This window comes from Homalodisca vitripennis, chromosome 8 (genome assembly GCF_021130785.1).
Source record: "Homalodisca vitripennis isolate AUS2020 chromosome 8, UT_GWSS_2.1, whole genome shotgun sequence".
NCBI classification, from domain to species: Eukaryota; Metazoa; Arthropoda; class Insecta; order Hemiptera; family Cicadellidae; genus Homalodisca; species Homalodisca vitripennis.
In genome coordinates this window covers 35,212,819-35,239,555 of record NC_060214.1, presented here as the reverse complement: position 1 = coordinate 35,239,555, position 26,737 = coordinate 35,212,819, and the positions used below count along the sequence as shown (strand labels likewise).

The 26,737-nt window shown below is 33.1% G+C and overlaps 1 protein-coding gene across 1 annotated transcript in view; it reads right to left on the bottom strand.

Moving 5' to 3' along the window:
• Nucleotides 1-25,957, bottom strand: part of LOC124367556 — a 42,672-nt gene extending 16,715 nt beyond the window's left edge. The window contains exons 1-5 of the mRNA XM_046824489.1: nucleotides 25,855-25,957; nucleotides 10,843-10,991; nucleotides 8,928-9,136; nucleotides 7,611-7,746; nucleotides 3,848-3,981 (exon numbers count right to left, since the gene is read on the bottom strand). Of these exons, the coding sequence (XP_046680445.1) occupies nucleotides 3,848-3,981; nucleotides 7,611-7,746; nucleotides 8,928-9,136; nucleotides 10,843-10,909 (546 nt within the window). The 5' untranslated portion in view covers nucleotides 10,910-10,991; nucleotides 25,855-25,957. The remainder of the gene's footprint in view (nucleotides 1-3,847; nucleotides 3,982-7,610; nucleotides 7,747-8,927; nucleotides 9,137-10,842; nucleotides 10,992-25,854) is intronic.
• Between the last annotated feature and the right edge of the window lie 780 nt (nucleotides 25,958-26,737).

Genomic DNA, 26,737 nt, shown 5'->3' with positions numbered 1-26,737 from the left:
GGAACTCAGAGACCTTGGAAGTCGATTGTCCCAGATGAGCAGACCGTTAGAGAGAGTAACCAACCAGAACGAGAGTGCGTGCCAGGAGGATCTGGTATTATCGCATAACCGAAATCCAAGCTTGGTGTGTACTAGCCGTTACGTATGTGTCAGACGTATGAGGATCCTACGAACGTAAGTGAATTCTAATATTGTGTTGAGCCAACCTGAATGAGGAACTTTCGACAGTGTTTCGAGATTGATGTGTCTCCGTGTGAACTTACAAGGGTCGAACCCATGGTGCACTTATCATAGGCCTTGAACAGGAAAATCGAATTTTTCTAATATTGGGACCATTTACAGGGGTTTAGTTAGTAAGTAACAAGATTTTGCCATGTTTCGTCATAGTATAAATTTGTAACATTGTAAAAATTTAACGTTGTATTATTATGTGTAACGAGTAGTCGTAGGGTTTCGTTGGAGGCTGGTAAGGAGAATTTTTCATAAATTAATATATGATCAATATCCAATGAGTGATATCTGGTGTCCACAGAAAGGTAAAGCCGGCACCCTCCTTCCCCTTATACCCATTCCCATCGCTTCCCAATACTGGACTGTGGATGCCTAAAGAAAATAAATAAATTATTAAATTATTAATACATGATGAGCACACAGCAATTAAGACTGTGGTAAATGCCTTGCTGTGGGATCTCCCGGGCCCCATCAGCAAGACAACTGCTGTAACCGTTGCCAGCCTACCAAGATGTTACGCAAGCACTTTTAATATTATTTTAAACTAGCTCAAACGAATAATACTCAAACTCCAATAGTATATAGATGATTGTTTAAGGAAACTATAGGTTGTAATTCGTGAATTTTTGCTGTTCAAGTGAGCTAAATAGTACTTGCTGTTTTACTGTGTTGCTATGTTAATCGTATGCATGCCTCTAAATTTAGTTTTCAAAATGCTAGATTAAGAAAATATCAAGTGAACACTGTTTGGCACTGCTAGGTGTATGGCAATGCCAACGACTTTAGGTTCTGTTATAAAGGATTCTAGTTGCCTCGTTTTTGGCTATTAATGGCAGTATATATGTCAATTTGTATATTGGTACTTTTTTTAACTTAAAATGTGTATTCTCGTTTTAGTAGTAAGAACCTTGTGACTTAACAACTGTTCCAATTTTAAAGGGGTGACTGACCTACGGGCGGCCCCGAGTGAAAGCCCATGCGGCCTCACCTATACTGGCAAGTAGCGGTTTAAAATTTCCTAATCGACACACTTAAATACCTTTTTGTAATAATTGGACCTAAGCAATTCCACTGTGGTGTGCTCGACAAAAAAAAAAAGAAAAAAAGAAGTAGGAAACTAAAATTATAACGATCTCCCTCCTTCTCTATAATTCCAGCAAATAGTTGTTGGGTCACTAAGGGTTGTTGTTGTTTTAAAACATGTTTTTGGTTGCCTAGTGTTAGAGTGTCTTTCTTGTTGTGAGCGTATTAATTATAGATGTCACTATTCAACAACCATGTTACTTTAATTATTTATGTTAACAATTTATTTCATTTTCTGAAACTAAGTTTGTTATTGTTTGAGTACGTTAGTCGACCTTGAATTTTGAAGTTTATTTTTTTAATTAATGAAGCTTTTGTTTTATTGACTTTCTGTGAAGGGAGAGGCACACCCGAGCGACGTATGTTTGCAAGTTTCCATCGATTTTTAGCGAGATATATTAGTAAGAATTTAACTTCGAAAGAGAGTCCAGATAAGGACATCCAACATTTTTTTTTCTTTTTTTTCTATTTCAATACCTAAATACCAGTTGAATTAGCTGAAACAAATTCCTGAATCAATTAAAAAAAAACAAAAAAAAAAAACAAGTGGAAAACCTATTGAACATTGGACTTACCGTTTTATGTTACCCTCATGCTGAGGACAGCATGGTCTAAGGGTGAGGGGTGTGTGACGGCCCAATAAGAAAGCCCCTGACCATTTGACACTGTGAGGTTAATATTATTATTGACCAGTGAAGTACTACAGTATTTATATTTGTAGTACTACCAACCAACGATTCTTCATTGTTCCTAACAGTAAAATGGTAAGTACTATTACTTACAAAATATCTACCGTCACCTAAATTATTAAAAGGAAATAAGGAACAGTGATTATTATATATTTATTTAGTAAGATATAAGTCCAAGTAATAGTTGCTCGGAATATTCTAGTTGATCTCAACTGAGTTGTTAAGCGGAAGTAGCCCGATACCCGTGGCAGCTTTAGCTGCAGCTGGCTGAGGAATTTGCTGATTCTGCTGACTCCAGCCTGTGTCAGGGCCAAGTTGTGGTCGTTTTCTAGACTCTGTTACGCCAAGTAAATCGTTTGGGAGCAGCACCGTACGGAGTCTAGTCCGCCATTTTAATAAAAATTTGTAGCGAAAAAGTATGTGCGTGGAGTGAGTTTGATCGCCGGTACTCGCACGTAACGCGTCGCTCCGTGTTTGCCCTTCCCTCTAAAATCTTAAATTTGTAACCTACTGTTTCGCTGATGAGTGATTAATATATTTTTAAAATTACAGTTTAGGGAATGTGAATAGTATTGTAATAATTATTAATGTGAAAGGTTAAATTAAAATCAGATTTTTGCGGCCAACAGTTTTCTGATTATCTAATTCCCAAGTCCCGTCTCGTCCGTTACAACTGCAACCCATATGGTCATTATGGTTTCTTTCTCACAGCTTTATAACATTTTGATGCTGTCATCTTTGTTAAAATTCTCTCATGTCTTATTTCTCAGGTGTCTGTTATTATATTTGTATACTTATTTTGAATTAAGCAGCTACTTTTTTTTTAAATCAAATGCGGTATTCCATTGCGGTCAATAGTTCCGCTCTCATGTGGTTTACGCACTGCGAAAGTGTTCAAGTTTAGAGAATAACCATTATGTAAAGCTGTCCCTTTGATAAATACAGTTCAAAGGTCAAAAACAATGGATTCATTTTAAACGATTATCTTATTCGGGATGTACTCATATTAGACCAGACTTTTAATAGGTTTTGTTCTCACATTACGTCTGCTTAAGAGGATCAACAATAGGATGCTCAAAAGCGGTTACGCAAAACATTTAGGTAGATGAAGATTACAGCTGAGGAAATTTAAAAAGATCAGTTAATATTTGATTATAGCAAGCTTAGATGTGAGGAAGCATCGTCCCATGCACACTTCGACTAAAACAGGCTGCAGCAGAACTAGCCTACAGAAGTTATCATTACTGAGATAGTGCGCACTATCAGACTTCATGCTGAACGTGCATGAGATCTTGACAGGAGGCAGCTCCTACCCCTACCTATATACCTACTCCTACCCATTTTGAATAAACTATCATTTTCAAGTAACGCAAAGTCCTTTATGGACTTAGTTCAATTGAAAGGTATTCTGAGATTCTTTTTCTAAGTAGACTAAACAAATTTAGATGCCAGCTTCTTTTCAATGTGTTTTATTATCCCATACTAATATTTGTTTCCAAATTCTGTCCCATTATGGTTTTAGAAACAAAGGAAAAGTTTTGAATCTTTATGTCACCAAGATGCTGATTTGACCGATTGCTAAGTCTTTTAGGAAGATATTCTCTAATAGTTTGTTGTATGTGAATTTATCACTGTTTCTGTGTAAAATAACAATTAACCATACGCAGTTCATTGTTTTTCACTCAATTACGTGAAAGGGTCTCTAATCAGATTCCTTATTGTAAATAATATATTGGCTAAAATAATGACTGGACTTCAGACTAAAAACAAAACAATAGAAAAATAACTTAAGATCTGCACTATGGTAGAAATGAGTAAGAGGAAGAACCACCACAAGACCGTACCTCCTGGTCATTGACAAGCCACTTGAGTTCGGAAGGCGGGTAGGACTTGCCGGAGGTGCAGGTGAGGTCTATTTCGTCCCCCACCATGTACTGGTTCTTCTCTCCAGTGATATGTGGACCATTCGTGGGTAGTACTGGAACAGTGCATGACAATGAAATTAGATACTGAAACAGTCACTATGATTACATTTTCATTGAATCTCTTATACGAAAATAATATTTAAATTATCACTGAACTAAGCGATGAATTGCGTCATATAGCAATAAGGTGAGTAAAGAAACTAGAATAGAGATGCGCAACTAATTCGAATGTGCTTCCAAGATAAGAAAGTTTAGCTGTAATCCATTGTATTTATTGCTTCAATTCGTACAAGCCTGTCCAAATAAATTTATTTTGTTATAATGTCTACTAAAAGATATTCTTTTCAAACATTGAGTTTATGAGCCTACCCATGCCTGAATTTCTTGTAACCATCTTGCAGAATACTACTACTAGAAGATGACTCCATAGTACTCCTACTTCTCTCTTATAGAGATTTTCTGTTTCTTCACAATCTCAAAAGATGATGCATATCATGTCAGTTTGAAATCGTTGGTTAGGTTCTAGGCATAACAGATATGCTTCGCTCGTTTGGCATCGTTGTACATATCAATATAACCTAAATAGATTTAGAGAACCTATTGATGGTGTCAACATTTTTAGTTAGTTGACAAATAACTAAAATATATTTACATGCAAAATACAGAAGTGAAGGTAGTTTAATATGACAAATCTGTGCTATGCGGTAAATAAACCGTGCTCCAAAAGCATCAGCAAGTACAATGAAAGGCCCCAATTATATTAATGTTGCATTCCATATGCTCATAACATTAAGAAGTACATGTTATTTTTTATACAGACTTTTTCAATTCATACATTTATTCTTAAGTGTTTTTTTTTCTTGAAGAAGGAAGTTCACAAAATTTTATATTAGAGTTACTGCTTTACACTTTTATATATATTACCCTGTACTTCCATAAATTTACGTCACCTTTTTAAACAAGACGTAAATATTTAATTACTAACCGAACAATAGGTTTATGTTATATTTAATTTCAAACTAAACAAGTCGTTAATTTAAACTTTATTAATAATCTAGAAGATGACGACACCTTTACAAAGAATTGTATTAGCGATTCCAGGTCTAATACGTCTCCCTCTCTTGCTGTCTTTGACAATATCTATGGTAAGTGCCGAGGCGGTTGTCATGGTGACGACAACAACTTTTCGTCTCTACCTCTGTCGATGTTACTGCAATATTTACGTCTGACTCTGCAACACTTCCTTGCTGTATAACGGTTGGTCGAGATAAAATTCTTCCCTATTATAAAAATACTGAAGTCAGTGATATCAGCTAAGTAATATTATATATGTTTAAAATTATTTACTCACACATTGTTCACATTGAAGTGAATAAAACGATACATATAATATTGTGTTTGTATATCGTTAAGTATTAAATCTAGTAAAATCTGGATTGGTTAAACAGTGTTTATTTAAAATTTATTTCACGATGATAGTGGTAAAAGTAACAGATACTTTAGGACATTGGTAACTTGTGTACTGTTATTTCAATTCGCGTAACACTAGTTTATATTATTTAGGTTTATTTTAATGTACTCAATATTTAATATTTATATTTCACACCACGTCAAAGAATTGATCACCCAATTAATTGTAATATTGGGATATTCCAGACTGACTGAGGAAGAGCCTGACTAGGAAGAGCGTGACCAGGAAGAGCGTGATTAAGGAAGATCCTGACTGAGGAAGAGCCTGACTGAGGAAGAGCCTTACTGAGGAAGAGAGTGATTAAGGAAGAGCCTGACTGAGCAAGAGCGTGATTAAGGAAAAGCCTGACTGACTAAGGAAGAGCGTGACTGAGAAAGAGTCTGACCGAGGAGGAACCATTTTCAGACAACAAAGGCTAACCAAAGAGTTTTACTTTAAGTTTCTAAAACTTGTTAAAATTAATATATTGATGATGTCACACATCTGGGTGTGGTCAATATAAATTCAAACAAACACACGCCTTCTTCTTAATGAATAAGGCTGAGTAAAATATTTCTTCACAAAAGTGTTGCAAGTGGTCGCCATCTTGAAACCTATTATTGGTTTAGATTAAATAATTTAGCAAGCAATAAGTTAGAACTAGCTTATTACAAAGTTTAGATTTAATCAACAAGTAATTAAGGAAATTAAAATGCTCATCGCCATTTTTGTAGTATTATAAAATTGTGTGTTATTGTGGTTTTGGGTTTTTGCGAATTCCTTGCTTAAAACCCTTGAGATAAATTGAAAAGCCAAAGTAACATGTACATTTCCAGTTAAGTTAGGCGGTACCTAATATTTGACATCCTACCAACTATTGAAAGCCCCCAAATAAGTTTCCACTTTGAAGACGAAATTGTGATTAAATAAATTTATTTTCATATGTATTAAATATGTTATTTGTCGAAGAAAAATAGTTCGCTTTGGATAACGCTTTTTCATAAATATGAGCGGCCGCCATTTTGAAACTTTTGAGGCTCATTATCAAAGGCAAAGCTACATAGTGAATTTTGCTAATTTTGTTTCATAATTCATGATAGTTATCGTATTTACTCTTATCTATGTTATTACAGTTTACTTATTAAAATAAAGTAGGAATACAAAACACCACGTGCCGCGTAACAGGCTTTGCAATAGTTACATGCAAAGTTTAAGTCTATTGCTCATTTTATTAGGCTGCATGTGTCTCTATGTTTCATAATTGTACTCACAGTTCATTCACCGATAACTTAATCCTTTGATTTTCTAGTTCTTGTCATGAGTGTCCATAAGAAAAATGTACTCATGTCCTCTAACGCTCAGCCTAATCCCTAGAAGTGACACGCACCAACATCGAACTCGATTTTGCTTGTATAGAAAGGAAGCTTCAAACCAAAACTCAAATCTGTTAGTTTGTTCTTGAAATATCGTGCGGAGAGACAGAAAAGGGAGAAATAAAATTGTTCTTTCAAGTAGTAGCTTTTATATAATGGTCATTGTGTAAAACATTATGCAGTGTCATTAAAAATATTGATCGATACAAAAAGGTTTCTTTGCAAATTGTAAATTTAAGCTACTTAAAATATTTAATTCACTGTAAAACAGTTATGTAATTAAATATTTACATATACCATTTTAAGATAATTATGTTCATTGCATTTAGATCAGTGTAAAATGATCGTGATTAGAGTCAAAGGCACAAAGTAATCTATTAAATGATATAATACAAACCTTCATCAATATCCTCCTTGAAAAATGTAAAAATATTTTGTGGTATTATCGATATAGTGAAAAATTTTTCTGTGAACTGTGGCCAAAATTGTTATAAGTTTTTATAAACTGTTGAGGAAAAGAAGCTCTGGATTAATGAATAACCAAAAATTTCGTTATATATATGAAATACATGAATAGTAAGACAAGCAAGAGAGCATATACACATAGAAAAGGAAGAAAATCGGTATAGGGATGAATCTAGTTTTCGTAAATTAAATATAATAATCAAGGAGAAAGACTGGATAGGTAGGTAAAAGCACGAGGGATATGGAGTAGAATAAGTAGAAATATACTACATCGAAATTCAGGCAAACGATGTTAATGAACCTGTTGCAAAGACTTAAAAGAGATCATTTAATGAAAAATTTAAAAAAATAATGGATCCATGTGTAAAATATTAGTCTACGTCTATGTACTCACCAACAACCTCAAGCCTTCCGGAACCTTGGGCTGAAGCGAAGGATGGAGCCTCGGCAGATACCTCGCAGCGGTAGTTGGCCGTAGTCTTGAGACTGACAGTCTTCAGCGTCACTCGGGTGTCGTTGGACTGCTGGTGCTACAGAGTAAAGTCAACTTATCAGTCAGGTATGCAGAAGTAAAAAGAATCTCCATATTTAGGAAAGCTGATTTAAAAGACTCATTTTGATTTAAATTTCTAATCTCCCAAAACGATATTTTGTGTCGGTATGGATATAAATGAGTCTTAATAAGTTGTTTGCTCTGTAACGATTTGTGATAGTTTCTTCAGGATAGAAATGTCCGACGGCAGTTAAACACAAATTTTGGTTCAATTAATATTCCGAGCCATTCCTTATTTAAGTATTCTAAAGAACTTAAACTGATACGTTCTTTCGAGTGCAATCTCGTCGATTATGGTAGTTGGATTGCACGTAGCCAAACAAATCTCAAATCAATATTTAGAAACGTTTGTTTGTTTTCAGGCACATTCATTACAGTTTTGGATGTATTTATTTAAATAATTGTATGTTTGCAGCCAGAAGACGTTTCATCCATGTTTTAACGAGTTTTCCATGTTATAGCAATGAACCAACCTCATCCAAATAGATAGAAATAATGAAGGGCTGAGAACTGATCCTTGAGAGACCCCGTATATCATTTTCACTCTTAAACATGTGTGATTAGCGATTTGAAATATTTCTTATCCGCTGTTAAAGCTAAGCGAAGTTATGCCAAAATTTCCATTAAATGATATTATTGCAATAGGCTGATTTCAAAAAATTAAAAACTAACAAAAATTTGGGTACAAAATTAAGCCTTTTGTTTAATAAGAGGGTTTAGTAATGTTTACTTGTCAGGAATTATATTTACATATTAAATTAAAGAATGCAAATATTGTTCAATTCAAAAAGGGAAAATCAGGAGTTCTATTCCAATATTTGATAAGGGTTGACTACACTAAAACTAAAACCAATACTTTTTACGGTAATTTAACTCGAAACAATGTACGTTTACCTTGCAAAGTTGAGATTTTTTCTTTCAATGAAACCGCTAAATCAAACAAAAGCTCCGTTCCAGCTCCTTACTTATACATTCCAAGAGGGGTCTCATTCAGAAGGTTATTCAATTTTTCATGGACTCTTGAATTTAGCATATTGTTAAGGCTGCTTTTAACCTGTATTTTGGACTTCCTTAAACTTTTACGTTTAAACCTTAACATCTGTGCACTGGTAAAATAAGGCCCCAATGCTAATTAAATGTAAACTATATAAAACCTACGTCAATGCGGATCCCTTCGACCCTGTATGATATCTGGGATGGCTTGTATTTGGGCACGAACCGGTAGAACTCTTCGTTCTCCTTGTACCACTTGACTGTGTACAGTTTCTCGAAACCCTCCAGCTCATACAGACACTCCAAAACCGCTGTCTCTCCCTTCAGTTTGTAAGCGGGCACCCTGACCTGGACCATCTTCAGGCACAAGGATCCTGGAACAAGTGGACATACTATAATCTAGTGTTTAAAGTGTTTAAATCAACGTTCTATTTTAAATCTGCCGCCTTCTCTCTCTTCAATTTTATGCGGCCACTTTTAACATCTATATTATGGGATGAGATAAACATTAATATAATGGGGGAAAAATTAAGATGGACAATATATTTGTGTGGTGGTTTGGGTATGTACCAATGGAATTTACTAAATGGGTATGTACGAAATGGAATTTGGAGTTTAAAAATGTTTTAATATTTTGAGGTGCCATATCGTATCAAGAACGTAGCCAGGAAAAAACTAGGAGGGGAGCCTAGAGAACTGATATTTTTCTGTAGTGGACAGAGAGTAAGGCCCCATTTTGTTCTTTAAAAAGTTCTTGACCCGTTTCAATGTTGAGAGCGATATTTCAGCAGTACATGTCAATAATAATTAATTATTTTAGTAACAATAATAATCATTTACTTAAAAAAGTAATTACAAATTTTGAAAATTTGGGGGTGGATCTGGACCCCTTAAACTCCCTCACTGGCTACGTCCTTGTATCGTATAAAACATGGCCAGGCCAAGTCCTATTAGTTTAGCAATAGCGATGTAATATAGAATATGAATTCCAATAAAATAGTTCTTAATAATTTAATATGTTCATAGTATATAATATAAAGTATTATAAATTATTTAGAGTAATGCTCTAGGAACCCAGACTTTTTGCACCAGTTGTTTACTAGTAAGGAATTCTGTATGAACCTATATTTCGAGATGTTCATTCTTTTATCATCATACATTTAACACCTACACTATTTAGGTATGACGATGCCAACTCAGCGCAGCATTAGAAGAAGTGCGATTTTAAGGTTAGCATCACCTTCCTCTTAGTGCAGCATCCAAAATCTGAGATGGTCATGGAGTTCCACTCCTGGAATCTGGTTTCCTGAAGGAATCTAGCAAGACCGGAACAGTAGCTTAGCAATACTACTGAGTACTTGCCATGATTTCAGTATTAAGTATTATTGGAAATACGATGAGTTCTTAGTTGTTTGTGTGTACTTCCATCCACGGGTCATGGGAGTGCCGATGGCCGAGTGGTCTAAGACGTTGTACTTTGGGTCTGAGTTAGAGATAGCGCAGGTTCAAATCATTCTGTAACCGAAGCACTTTTTATCAGTACCATCAATCTTGTACTGTACCGACACTCCCCTTTATTCTGTTTGATAACATCCTCGCACAGGCCAGTGGCCCATGAGGACGGATAGAATAAGGCTTAACAGGGGATCGGCCTCTCTTTAAAATATATCTTATTGAAATCGAAACTCAGGAGAAATAGAGCCAAACTCAACATTCGCATTTAATCAACCCTTCCCACCATACTGTAGCTATATTATAACGATAAGATTTATTGGATAATTCTAGTAATAATAATAATATATGAAAATTAATTGAATTCACTCATGTTATTTCCTTTAGAACTCTTCTCATTTTTTCACAATCGTAACGTTAATAGTCCTTTAATATATATTTATACTTTTTCTGAAATAAGTTTGATAATTACTAGCCGAAACGTTTCTTAGGACAAACTGTTTTACTGTGAATCCTTACAGATTAAATCATAATTTATATATAAGATGCTAACAGAAAATTAAATAACGATAAAACCCATTATGCTTTAATGAGAACAATAATTATTTATGACTTAACATTTACTCACTGTTTGGGGCCAAGAGAAGAGCAGCCGCCAGTATTATTATGAGAAACCTCTCCGCCTCAGGTTGCATCTTCCTCGCTCTTCTATCCAAGATCAAAATATATTCTCATTTCTTAGGAAGTCCAAATATATCTTGTCCAGCAATACGCCACCTAAAATTATAATATCATTTTAATAACAGATAAATCTTAGATGAATATACTGACTTGATAAATCTTGACAATCCATTACACAATCAATATGCAAGTGTTTTAGTAACAAGTTACTCTAGGTAAGTATTTGAAAAATATTAATTCCTGCCAACAATAGCATTTAATCATTTCACCCTATTTGTGTGTAGTCATTTATTTATTTCATCTACTTAAACGGAGTGAATCTGATGTTAGGTTTTATTTGAATTTTCAAGAAATTTTGGTAACTGTCCGTTAAAATGCAGTTAAAACAAAACTGAAAACAATTATTTGTAGTTCTACAAAGATTGGAAATAAATTTTAAGCACAAGTCTGGGATAACATTATGAGGCAATGAACTGTTCTTTTATAAAAGATGGCTGGAGAAAGTCATTTGCTTAAGAAAATTAAATTAAATTTCTCAAAGAAGAAATATTTTCCTTAAGTAATATATTATTAAAAACCTTTCAACTACGTTGAAGCTAAAACTCATATATATAATTTAAACATTCACGTTTTATCCTCAGCAATTTTATTTGGAATTAAATAATTGTCTAAATTTTTCATTATTTAAATGCGGGTAAATCCTCATGGTGTGACCATAAAGTGTTTAGTTTTCTGCTTTTATAAACCCTATCTTAAAGGTATATGAATTTTAAACAAAAAGTTCCTTCCCATCCAAAACGTATATAATTCAATGGTGAATTTGTATGTAAACGATTTATATGAATCGAGTCAAAGATCGAATTGGATGTAAAGTGTAATAGGTCATGTTTCCTAAACATAAATACACAATAACCGTAACACTATAATTCCAGAAAATATACTTTAATGAGACTTGGAACATGAGATTCCTTTTAAAAGTTACAGGACGTGTATAAACATTTCGTATACTGGGTACACCTTTTATGTGACTATGAAAACTTAGGGTCGTATTTCGGACAGAAAGTCAGCAAAATTTATAGACATAAATGGTATCATGAGTTTAAAAACCATACAGAAGTGTTTTGTAGACCTAATCGAAGATGTGGTACTATAACTACTGTAAGCAGCACTGAGACTATTGAAGAAGGCATATTCTTTGAAAAATTAGAGATTTTAAAAGTCTTAATCTAATAATTTCAAATGGTGAAAACTTTACTTTAGGTAGTTTTTAAAAGGATAATACCAACATAAATCAGAAGCTTATGAGCCGAATGTAGTGGCTATCATCTTGATTATCCTCATTCATTTTTACGGCCTTATATTTAGTCATTAAACTATGGTAGGTATCTCATATAGAGATATAATTATTAAATCCAATTGTTTCAGGTTCTTTTTCAATATTATTTTTAACTTTTTGGCACTTAATGTATTAAATGTTCAATAAGATATTGAAAATGAGACATTCCCCATAAGTTACGAAAAAGAATAACGATATTGATGTGCATGAGGCTTAGCCTTGTTCTTATGGGGACAAAATTAGGGTCTTTTCACAACAGCAACGCAGGATCCATTATCTATTAAGTCAAATTAGAATTAAGAAAATAAATAATTTGCTCTATTCAACAGACAATTTGCTCTCGTAACAAACTATCATCGCATGCTTAGAATTAGTAAACATTATTAACAACCGTGAAACAATTCTTACAACTAAGAAAGAAAGCTTAAAATTGTGGAGGAGTAATCCGTACAATAATAATTGAGTGTCAAACAATGTCACAATTCCAATGCGATCAAGAAATTGATTATAATTCTTGCAAAGGACGGACGTATGTTAACAAAATTCTTAAAACCACTGACATTGGAGTTACTAAGTCAGTCGTTAACATTTGAATTGATATAGAAATTTTTTTTTTTTTGCCTAGATTAAAAGTATCATATTGAGATTTATGCTTTACAAACCAGACTTTAACAAGTGACTCTTTAAACAAGTTATATAGTGCAATCATGTCACCTTAAAGTCCAGCTCTTAAACTGTTATATTTATAGTCAACACAAATACCAATGACCTAAAAATATTTATTATATATTCGTATTAGTTGTATAGAATATATTACGACCACCACAAATGACATGTTAATCACCGGCACAACTGACTATAGTGTTATCCTAATGATTCAATCTCTATTGTTATTCATATATTCAGCACAATTATTCCACAGTTAACCTAAGCTCACTCTGGCGTGTTTGCCGTCAATAAAACAGAGTGGTTAAATTTTACAGCTACGTGAACTTTCTTTAAAGACCTCAACATGTAAATCACGTGACCTTTCATCTACCACGCGATCTCTTTCTACGCGCCGTAGCAACAATATACTGTGGAGTGGCAACAATATAAAACGGAGAGACGGCGAGAAACCTTAGACGTGACCTTAAATCTACCACGCGATCACTTTCTAGGCGTTGCAAAAACAGCTGGGGGGTGGCAAAGAAATACCTTTTTTTGTTCTCTTAGGACAAGAAGCTTACAAATTGCACCTAATCCTATAAGGCTTTTTGCGCTGCTTCAGGATATTTAGGATATTTAGGATGGGTAAGGTTGGGGGTAGGGGCGACCTACTATCGAGATCCATGAGGAAGAATTTATGACAATAATCTCAAAGTCATGTCCCAACGAAAGAAGGGAAGGCCAGCTCTGAACCAGCCTCTCCAGACAAAGCAGGAGTGGGGTGACACACCCTTGTTTGAGGCTAGCAAGATCCTCTGACACTTAGGGAATGGACCTCCCCAACTCCAACAGTCATCTCCCAACAATAAACTAGACCTATTGAATTCCCTTGCGCCCCAGCATCTTGACATTTGCGGTTAGTGATGTGTCGCTCCTGGACGTCCATAAAGGTAGCTTAGATCTAAGCGACACATTGGTTATCCTGTGCCCAGTGGTAGGTTCAACTGAAAGGTATAAACCAGCTAGAAGTGATCCCTGCTGGGAAACGAAACGAAATAAGACGACCCCTTTTATCTAATATGGAATTAATTTATACGTGTAGCAGCAGAAATATTACAATAGAGCGACATTGAGGTCGACGTAGACGTGTCCTTACACTTTAAATTACACCGCAATTGGTGAAGCTCAGACTCAATAACACTGAGGGACAAGAAATTCCTGGAATTCATACTTTGAGAAAACCCTAGATACGAGATTTTACGTAAATACCGGTGTCCATAAACTACAAAATTATTGATCACATACTATAAATGAAAGAAATATAAATTAAAACAGTAGTTTTTAAAGGTTTGTTTTCATCAATTTAGTTAACAAAATTGGCATCATCTAGTAACATGTGGTTGACGTATTTTGTAACATCAGCGTGATAAACTTTCAACGTGTTCTTTTTGATACTGTTATTTGACAACGTTTCTTTGCATGGTAACACTATTAATAGATTGACCTATTTTTATACACTAGAAAACTAGGCTCTTCCACAAATTGAAAATCAAAATTTGATTTTTCAACAAAAATGAAGCCTTTTCACTAAGGCAAATTTGTTCGTGATTTTTTAAACAAGAAATGTCTTGGAATTTGAGTAGGACTATGTATGGGTGGAAGACTTGACCATCAGGCTCACTTTACCTTATCCCTTTAGATATCCATTTATGCAGCTGTGTCAAAAGTGAAGTTTGTAGTGAACATATTCAAAATATCGACACTTAAAGTTACGATTGAGTCAGTTATCCCTGAAATCCAGGGAAAAACGTATAGGAATAGATCAAAGTTCGTTTGTACGTCTGCAGGGCTGTTCACGGTGCTTAGGTCGTACTCAAATTACAGACGTAAAACTGATTAAAGGACTCTTTAATCCTATGTTAATCTCACTCTTGTACTGTATATACTTTAGTAAATAAAGTTATTTAAAAGTGTGAAAGAGCTTTGTGGATATTTTTAAAATTCTGAGGACCGCCAGATAAACAGGCAGATGACAATTTTTCCAATTTTCCAAGAGATGGCATTTGCTGAAATTCAGTCCAGTTCTTTCAATGTAGTGGTGGCTATTTATCATAAATTCATATGCCTACTTATAATTATTAGAAACATTCACAATTTGCTTAAATTATAATAAACTCTGTAATGTTTTACAGTGAAGTTGAATTGCACATTGTGAGCACGTTTGTGTTTCGCAAACTAAGATTTACGTGACTGTCACTAGCTGCCAAGCAATCTTCCAACCTGTCGAAAATTCATTTATTAAAAGTTCTACGTACTAGACGTGTCATGTAAGCAGAGACTTCACTGTTTTGCCATTAGCTATTCTAGACTGCTTGGCTTCCATTCCTAGAACACTGTTCCTGAAAGTACCTAAGCCCTGCAGAAAAAGTTAAGCAGGGGAATGAGGTGATTTCTTGATTAGTCCATTAAGTTCCGGTCTAATTTACTTGACAGTGCATAAATAATGTAGGGCATTTTAATTTATTTGGAATACAGAAAACTCTCGGCTATTCGTGGACGGTTCATCCACTTTGAGTGTGGTTCGCGATACAAATTTCACATTACAAAATACACTAATTAAGTTTGCAAAACTTAAAAAAGATCCAAGATATAAAGTTATTATGGAGTAGACTGCAATACAGTAGGGCATGGGGTTAGCTATTTTCCAGTTAGGGTGTGCCATCCAGAATTTGCAATGAATAGTAAATACTATATCTTCATCTAATTTAATATGAATCGTCTTAATTAATGCAAGACACTGTCCATGTTGTAGCCACTATAGGATATTTTTTGGATTACACGAAAAATTCACTTATCTGCGGAATCCGCGAAGAGTCGATAAAGTTTGCTTTTGACGATGGTCGGATTTTAAAAGAAACAGGATTTTCCGGAAATTTTTCATCGTTCAGTTATTGAAAAACTTAATGACACTACGTTTCAAGATCTACAATCTGACCTCTTCCTCAGGTTAATAACTAACGTAATACATCAATATAATCTAGGTTATAATACACTATAAAATTCATGGGTATGAGAAAAAAATATTAATAATTTATTATAATTTTAAACTGTTGAGTTGTATGTACACATGTATGCTGTATGTGTGTGTGTTTTTGTGTGTATATAGTGTGCATTTGTATAATTAATATTTAAGTTGCTTAATATAGTACCAAATGGGTTATTTATTTTAACATGTTAAGTTTTGTAATTAAATCATTGGCTTAGTTACTTTTATGATTATAAATATTTACGGGTATTTATTAGAATTATTTTCATTAACTTAACAGTGTTCATTAGCAAGCTTTAATTAATAGTCTATTAACCAAGACTTTAAAATAATGAGATATTGATACTAGCAAAATGTTTTTGATATTTTTGTTTTCTCTGTTATATAACTCATTGGTATTTTAGTGTTATTTATCTTAATTGTTATTATTTTAATACAATTAAAAAAAATGTTTTGTGGACAACTGTCTTTTTTAGAGTAATAAAAATATATTGAAGGGATCCCTTTCGAGCATGGTCTAGGGATCCATTTATACGCATATGATACAGTTAGGTAATTATGCGTTGTTGTTTTATTGCGTTTGTTGTTATGTATGTTGTTTCGGTGTATTGTTACATGTATATGCATCTTTCTTGAATAAAGATGATTATTATTATTATGAAATAATGAAGGCCAAAGGCATATTCCCTTGATCCCCTACCTACCAACCCCATCATCTTCTTTTGTTTTCTGGACATGTCTTAGGAAATTCCGATATTGATTTTCACCAGTTCCTTGTCTTCTCTGGGGCATGCAGAAAGTGTTTCCGCTTGTTTTTGCAGTATTATGGATGGTCCTCATATTCACAGTTCTGGTTATACAAGTATATATTTTATATTATTTGTCACACAACTTTTGTTGTTGTTTGAGCTTGGTGAATTCAACGCTATAAAGAGTAAAATTTAGTTCTATAATTTTATACCTTAAGGATTTTTCAAAATGAAGATAAGGATAAATTTCAAACGATCTAAATGTAGTGTTCAGATTTCGTAACATAAAAATGTTTGAAATCGTGTTATCCTTTTCCAACCAGTTGTTTCAACTTGTGTAACAGTTAAAGCACATTCTTGCTTGGTATAAATATCCGGGTACGCAGATGCAAAGTTATCGCATTTCTCTAGTAGATAATTCCAGAAAATACAAGAAGGCCTGTTATTATATAATTGCTATGTACTTTTATTTTAGGTTCGTACACATCTCATATAAATTTACAGATATTATGGGTCGGAAACCTTAATGTGTGAAAGAATTTGAATTATAGAGGCGTTCATTATTTTACCTCATTCAAACGTGTTTTGGTTTTAAGTATTATGCAAATATGACAGTAACGGAAATAATAAATTTGAATATTTAGCAAAAGGGCTAACACCCAAATCAGTATTACCATTAATTAACCAAATCAACCTGTTTCAATGTCTGGTTGAATATCAATTTATTTCTTTGTAACATAAAAGTATTATTTCGTTTAGTGATAACAATATATCATTTTGGAATCACTATACCCTAATGTCTCTTCCATAATGATAACATTTTGTATACTTTATAGTTTAAAAAAGTCCAAGCCTTTACAGTTCAAAGCTGAGAGATGAAAGGAAGGTGTAATAATTATACTGGCAAATTATAATTATTAAGTCTCAGTTTTCATAGCATGTGGTATTAAGAATAATCGTTTCACACGAAACTTTCTTCAAGGTTGGTACTTGGTCACGCGGTTCACAACATGCCAGTGTGTCACGGCATTAGCTTAAATCGCTAATGACAGTCTAGACTTTGCAATATACTGTCCCTGGGTCAGTAAATACTGTGACACCATGTATGTATTAAGGTTGGTACTTGGTCACGCGGTTCACAACATGCCAGTGTGTCACGGCATTAGCTTACATCGCTAATGACAGTCTAGACTTTGCAATATACTGTCCCTGTGTCAGTAAACACTGTGACACCATGTATGTATTAAGGTTGGTCCTTGGTCACACGGTTCACAACATGCCAGTGTGTCACGGCATTAGCTTACATCGCTAATGACAGTCTAGACTTTGCAAAATACTGTCCCTGTGTCAGTACATTCTGTGACACCATGTATGTATTAAGGTTGGTACTTGGTCACGCGGTTCACAACATGTCAGTGTGTCACGGCATTAGCTTACATCGCTAATGACAGTCTAGACTTTGCAATATACTGTCCCTGGGTTAGTAAATACTGTGACACTATGTATGTATTAAGGTTGGTACTTGGTCACGCGTTTCACAACATACCAGTGTGTCACGGCATTAGCTTACATAGCTAATGACAGTCTAGACTTTGCAAAATACTGTCCCTGTGTCAGTACATTCTGTGACACCATGTATGTATTAAGGTTGGTACTTGGTCACGCGGTTCACAACATGCCAGTGTGTCACGGCATTAGCTTACATCGCTAATGACAGTCTAGACTTTGTAATATACTGTCCTTGTGTCAGTAAATACTGTGACACTATGTATGTATTAAGGTTGGTACTTGGTCACGCGGTTCACAACATGCCAGTGTGTCACGGCATTAGCTTACATCGCTAATGACAGTCTAGACTTTGTAATATACTGTCCTTGTGTCAGTAAATTCTGTGACACCATGTATGTATTAAGGTTGGTCCTTGGTCACGCGGTTCACAACATGCCAGTGTGTCATGGCATTAGCTTACATCGCTAATGACAGTCTAGACTTTGCAATATACTGTCCCTGGGTCAGTAAATTCTGTAACACCATGTATGTATTAAGGTTGGTCCTTCGTCACGCGGTTCACAACATACCAGTGTGTCACGGCATTAGCTTACATCGCTAATGACAGTATAGACTTTGCAATATACTGTCCCTGTGTCAGTAAATACTGTGACACCATTTATGTATTACAATCGTTTCTGGGTCACGCAGTTCGCAGCATGCCAGTTTGTCACGACACTAACTTACATAGAAAATAGAATATAAAATACATTTTTTCAGCCATAAAAGACTCATTAAACATCCATAGTAAACACAGTATAGAAAAATATCCTCGCACTGGTCGTAACCTGTGTGCGAGAATCATGTCCAATCAGTCCACTTTAAATTAACTAATTGATATATTTTAAATAATTAACAACAAGTTTACTCATTCTTTGTTTTTAAAGTGGAAATAACAGAAGCAGTATATCTGGGCAAAAGGACTGTGGCTCTAACTATAGGTAGGTACAAATATGGAGTAAGCTTATAATCCATTAAGGGCATAAATAGTTTGCCCTGCGTACCTCGTTTCCAAATAGCAAACATTCCACGCATTTTGATTTCAGAACAGACACAATCACAAGGTTTACTTAGTACCAACTAATTTACGGCACATCCATCCTTCCTATCCCACACATGCCTACACACATACACACACACGCGCGCGGTCGCAATGACAGTCTAGATTTTGCAATATAACGCCACTTTGTCAATAAATACTAAGATACCTTTTGTATATTAAAGTTTGTACTTGGTGACGTGGTTCACAACATGCCAGTCTGTTATGAAACTAACTACACCGCTAATGGCAGTCTAGATGTTGTAATATAATGTAAATTTGTCACTAAATACTAGGGGACACCATGTATGTATTAAGGTCACGATGATCTAGCATTGCAGTCTGAAGCGGAACTAGCTTACACCACAAGTGACAGTCTAGAATTTAAAATAAAATGACTCTTTGACAGTGAAGTCTGTGACAACACGTATGGATTAAAGTTGGTGCAATGTCACGATACTCAAGCATGGCAGTCTAAAGCATAACTAGATTACACCACAAGTGACAGTCTAGAATTTACAATAAAATGACTCTTTGACAGTGAAGTCTGTGACAACACGTATGCATTAAAGTTGGTGCTAGGTCACGATACTCAAGCATGGCAGTCTAAAGCATAACTAGCTTACCCCACAAGTGACAGTCTAGAATTTAAAATAAAATGACTCTTTGACAGTGAAGTCTGTGACAACACGTATTCATTAAAGTTGGTACTAGGTCACGATATTCAAGCATGGCAGTCTAAAGCATAATTAGCTTACACCACAAGTGACAGTCTAGAATTTAAAATAAAATGACTCTTTGACAGTGAAGTCTGTGACATCACGTATGCATTAAAGTTGGTACTAGGTCACGATATTCAAGCATGGCAGTCTAAAGTATAATTAGCTTACACCACTAGTGGCAGTCTAGAATTTAAAATAAAATGACTCTTTGACAGTGAAGTCTGTGACATCACGTATGCATTAAAGTTGGTACTAGGTCACGATATTCAAGCATGGCAGTCTAAAGCATAATTAGCTTACACCACTAGTGGCAGTCTATATTTTGGAATATAATTTCCCTTTGTCACTAAATACTGTGACACCATGTATGTATTAAAGTGGGCACTAGGTCACATTGTTTAAAACGTAGCAGTGGGTAAGAGCACTTGCTTCCAGTTAAATTATCAGGAAATATTGTCACATTTATGTACTAAAACTGATTATTAGGGTATAATGAAATTTGGTTATTAAACTTACGAGGCTAAGTGTAATGACTACTATATACGTTTTCCTGCTGGATTACCATTGGAACGGTACCTATACAATAGTATGCTTGATATAATTGTAGTTAGAGCCTATTAATAATAATAATAATAATATAATGACTACAATTATAATCATAAATTCACTGCTTGTTCGTGAAAAAAATATTTATTGCTAATTACATCTCTTGATTTGAAAGCAATTATGAAAACAAATTTAGACATTGGCTGATGAAAGAAATATAAATAATCAAATTTTATTATCTGATCGCTGTTTAACTAAGTAAAATGTAAGTGAAAGGAACCTCCTATTAGGCAAAGTGGCCTAGCTTTTCTATTTAAAAATATAATTGAACAATTTCATTGACTTTTATGTGAGAATATGTGTAGTGTACATGCATATGTATGTATGTGTGTATATTATGTACATACTTTGTTCAATAATAAAAGCATTAATTAGGTCATTTTTAATTTTTTGTTATTCTTTGTATTTAAGATAAATTTTTAGTTTGTATGTATTTCGAGTTTTGCTTTTACTTTTTGGTCAGACTTGGCAAGGACATTTATTTATCTAAGTTTTTTATGTAAAAGAGTCTTATTTATTTATGCATTGATGATTGTATTTAAGAAATTCTTAAAGTATTTTGCAAATTGAGAAAACAAAGAATTTATTATTATTATTTAATATTTTTCAGTCATTAGTTATGAATTACCAGCGTCTAATAAAATGTTGCTTATTAAGAAAGTTGAGAGGAGTAATTAATTATACCGTGATTGGTAGAATATTAACCAATCTTTTATGAATGTAACTATTTTATTACAGCAGCTATTTAATTATTGAATGGTATCTTCGTTGTTGAAGTTATTTTCCTTCTTAATTATGTCAAAAGTTTCTCTCAATATCCTTAGATAACAGGATGTATTATTTGCAAGTATTTAAATTTTTTCAACTTCTACTACAAGTTTAGTTTTATGACTGTGTTACACTCTGCTGAATATCAATATTTTTATTTTTATTTCACGAACTCGTGTATATTTAATTATTGTATCCCTAAACATTCTAAGCTACAAATGTGTGGATTTTTAAAAACCCAATGGAATTTCTTATTCGTTTTTTTAAATGATACTAAACCATTATTAATTTTAAGGGTGTCTTCAATACAGTTTAATATCCTATAAACTGTAATATCCTATATATGCCTCTGTAATATCCTATCTATTGTCATAAGTCATTCCTTGAATCAAAACTTTTTCCACGTTTGAAAATTTAAGATAGACCAAAATGGCTGCAATTGCATTGGGTAAACATACAGTATATTCTTTGCATTTTGTACAGTAAATCTTTATTACGGATACTCTTATATATGTTATAATAAACTTAAAATGTAGGCTACATGTATTATTTAATTTTAAAATGTTCTTTGATTAGCTTAACGTAAATGCTCAGTTTCAAGTTATTCGTATTAACCATTGTAAGACGTATGTTTTTAAATAAAAAACGCATAACGACAGACAGACACTTAACGAAGCAAGACAATGTATGATATACTTTATGTGCATATGGACCTTTGGCTTTTTTAGTCTATTACTATTTCCTGGAGATTAACTAACCTCTCTTGAAAAACCCTATATATAAATAATTTTGAGAAAAATATGCGCTTATCAAGCATTTCTGTAGAAAAAATATCACATACCTGAGATTGTAAATGAAAGGAACAAAATAAAATCTTTATAAATAAAGAATTTGTATTTGAAGATATGAATTTTACATGCGCTTTAAATTATTTGAATTGAAAAAATATAAGCTTTAATAATTATTAAGCAGCACAAGAGATTGACATGTAATGATAATAGCATAATATTTGAATTTTTGAATTAATTTTATTGGTATAGATTAATGCAAACAATACAATCTGTATTTTGGAAAGCATAACGTCATAAAATGAATAGAACTTATTAGCGAGCGGATTTTGGTTAGGATTGTTGAAGTTAGTTGCCTATCCGTGGTAAATATAAAAGATATTAAATTAGTTTATTTGAATAGCAACAGTGTATTTGATTGAAAGTAATTAGTATTAGATTTAATATTCCAGAATATAATTATTTTTACAATAAATAAATTTAAAAACTAGCGGGAATTTAATTTACAATTTATTCATATAATGTCTAAGTGAAATGCACATAGATAACAGCAATTTTCTTAAAGTGGTATTTATCAATCTACCTTCCAAACTTACAACGAGGTATATCCTTTGTTTTTCTAATAACGAGAGAATGCCAGAGGATGGTGGTGAACATAGAAAATGTAAACTATATCAGGGAATGTCAGAGTATGGCAATGCAGATTGAAATATAAACGAGAGCAAGGAAAGCATTAAGATATTCTTGGAGGTTGAAATGCAAACGAGAGTAAGGAATGCCAGAGGATGCTGATAAATATGGAAAATTGAACGATAGCAAGAAATATCTGAGAATGCTGATAAATATTTAAATGTAAACTGAATGTCTTTAGATTCTGATAAAGATTGAACTGTAAACGAGAGCAAGGAATACCTGAAGGTGCTATTAATATTGAAATGTAAACGAGAGCATGAATACTGGAAGGTGCTATTAATAATGAAATGTAAACGAGAACAAGGAATACCTGAAGGTGATGATTAATATTGAAATGTAAACGAGAGCAAGGAATACCTGAAGGTGATGATTAATATTGAAATGTAAACGAGAGCAAGGAATACCTGAAGGTGCTATTAATATTGAAATGTAAACGAGAGCATGAATACTGGAAGGCGCTATTAATAATGAAATGTAAACGAGAACAAGGAATACCTGAAGGTGATGATTAATATTGAAATGTAAACGAGAGCAAGGAATACCTGAAAGTGTGTTTAGTATTGAATTGTAAACGAGAGCAAGTAATACCTTAAGATATTGATGAAGATTGAAATGGAATAATGAGAAAGGTTGAGTTTTAAAACGTGGGTGTATTAAACAATATGTTTGGTTGTTGAATCATATAAAAAGATTTTAAATTTAAATATCTACTTTAAGCGCATAACAGCATTAAGCGTGGAACATTCCAGTTTACCGGCCTATATAATAAGCTTAATAGAAATGGATATTCTGCATACTAATTTCAGAATAAATACAATCTGTTTGAACCATCGTCTATTATATTACCTTTAATATGTATCAAATAATCAGTGAAAAAAGTGTTATGAAATGGTAAGTTAAACTATTTCTTTAACACCCATCTATCTTGTATGTCTATTGTTATTACCGTTGTTGTTGCTTTCTACAGTTAATATTTTTAGCTTGTTGAATGTTTAGATACAATTCCGTGTTTTAGATTTCGTAGTTTGTCCTTGCCTATTTGTTATTACCGTATGTAAATTTGTTACTACTTTTTTACTTTATATTATGCTTCATCCGGCTTGTCTCTTTGTTTAATTGTTGCTTTCAAACATTTATAACGTACTGTTCCTCCTTTTTATAATTTAATATAGTTTTCCGTTGGTTTGTAATAAATAAATAGTAGCATTTGAGTTATAGTTAGTAAAATATGATGCAAAACTGTCATTTTTATTGCCTCTGAATTAACACATCCAACGTAATATATGCTTAATTATTTTAAATTCATTGATTATACTATCTTAATTCTACAAAATGGATTTTGAGAACCGATGTTTTGTGTTTTAGTCTCGATAAGCTTTCCATAGATTTGTTTCTCACAACAACAACAAATTGTAAGTACAAAATTATTCTCTAATCTGGCTGGACTGTCTTCAATTTTCTCATTAATGCGTTTATATTTATCATCGAAATGTTGCAATTATGCTAGAAGTGTTAGTTACGATATCCACTGCTTACGTGATTAAATATAAAAATAATATTCACAGTAACGTAAATGTTCTGATGAGATGAATTGGCTTAAGCATTTCTACCAAACAGGCTAAATTTTCATTTGAGATAAAAATAGAATCACTCAAAACCGTATTATTAGAAGTATCTTTCGGAAATATAAACATGACAGTTCATATCCTCTGCTTTGCGAACTAAGATTACTACGAATCCAACATATGTTTATTTACAAAGTCTTAAAGATATTTTACATTAGAAGCGGAAATACTGGAACTAATGACCTTTTCTACAAAACAAAAAGTTGCTATAAACAAGTTTTTAGAGTACCTACCTAAAGTAAATATTTAAGCATGCATATCAATGCATTGGGACCAAATTGTTCAACTGTTACCCTTTCGACATAAAAATTGTAAAAATAAAAAAAAATTTTATTAAAAATTTAGCTTTTTTGTGTTGATGAAACGGATCTATTAAAACTCTAATTTTAAACATATTATTAATTACCAAATGTCAGCAGAATATATTAACATTACTATTACAATTTAAATCAACTCTTTACCATGTAGTTTTGTGCTATGATTTCAGTTATTTCTTTTTTCTGTGATTGTTCATGTTTTTATTTTTACAAATTTATATTCAGAATATATTATTAGGGGTAAAAGTGCCAATTTACATTCTTTGTACATTTATAAGATAGGTTAGTAATTTACTATAAAAAATACTTATTATTATTAAAATATGTTATTTAATTTGACTGATAACTATTGTAATTAACGCCGGTAATGATAAAGTATATACAGTGTTTTAACTCATTTTTCTCTATGCCATAATGTTTTCTTGCAAGCGTGACAGATAGTGAGTTTTTTTGTAAGTTGACTTTGCTTTAGTTGTATTTTAGGTTAGAGTTACACATTAGTATGACACATACTTGTAATTGTGGCCAACTAATATTCCTGTTTGTTATTTTTTTCTCATTATAGGCTACTGTATATTTTATACTGTATGTTGTGGTTTTAAAGGAATAAAATTCATTACTTCATTTCATATACAACCAAAAGAGTTGATGTGCTACCAACTTCTCAAAACTCTTAAGCTGACATGAAATATCCACCGCACCCCTTTTTCCATATATGTTCTTAAGTAAAATATTTACTTCAGTATTTTTACTGTGTACGGTTCATACAACTTTATATGATGTAGATTCTTTTGTTACAAAAATGTAATTTGTGTTGAATATATGGATCAATAATGTTTTTAGTGAACACGAGAAAAACCAGTTGAAAGCGTTGAAGGTGAAAATCGTGAAGAAAAATGTATTCACTTAAACTCAGGATTATGTTACTAGGGATTTGGATTAATCGTGTAAAGAAGTTTAATTCAACTTTAAAGTTTCAAATATTATCCTACACTTTTCAGTTCAAACTATTTTTTCATTAGATTGAATTAAGGTTTACTCAAATATAAACAATATCTATTAGATAAAACTTACCATGTTATCTAATCACATCTGTTATCAGCGCGGGAAGGCGGCGGGAGCTGCTCACTCTGCCACGTGTTGATAATAAAGGCGCGCGGGCACCACTGGCCTGAACCTTGTCGGGCGGGAAAGTTTAAGAGGCGCACGCAGCCCTCCTACCCCCTGGCGACCCCCCCTCTCCCTAACCACTACCCGTATAATTTAATGGTCGTTTAATACTGACTAAGTGTAGGATCTCATATAATGCTTCTCAGAGTTTGACAAACATTCAGTAATAGATAGTTATTCCGTGTGCCTACTTCCATTTAAAAAAATTCTGGTTTTAGTGGTAACTTTAATTGTAAATAAATTACTTTTGTAACTTTTCCTCTAAATCCTAATAATCGCAAATAAATAAAAAGATTTATGCCGAAAATGTAGTGCCTTGTAATGTATACTTAGCTTTAAAGATTTTACTATGGTAAGATACATTAGAATGCTTATTGCTTATTGAAACTATTCATTAATTTATGTCACTAATAACCATGTATACCTTCGGGCTTTCGTTACTCTTGTACATAAACAAAATAAAAAAAATTGTATATGTAAATGTAACTCTTTGTACATTTTATTGGAGCTGTGAGAAGTGATGAAATCAGGAAGTAAAAGAGCCCGGTTAAAGTTCTTCTCGACTAAAATGTTCTAATTTGGATTGTTTGAAAATAGAATCAGGTTACTTTTAGGTTAGTTCTACAACTACTAGGAAAATACTAGTTTTCTACAGGTAATGTATATCTTTTCGAATCAATTACATATTTACTCCAGAGTAACGAAAATCATAGCTTTATTTATGTTAGTTCATTGAGTTACGCTCACTGATTCTATCTGACTTGAAAAATGATGACTCATTTAAAAT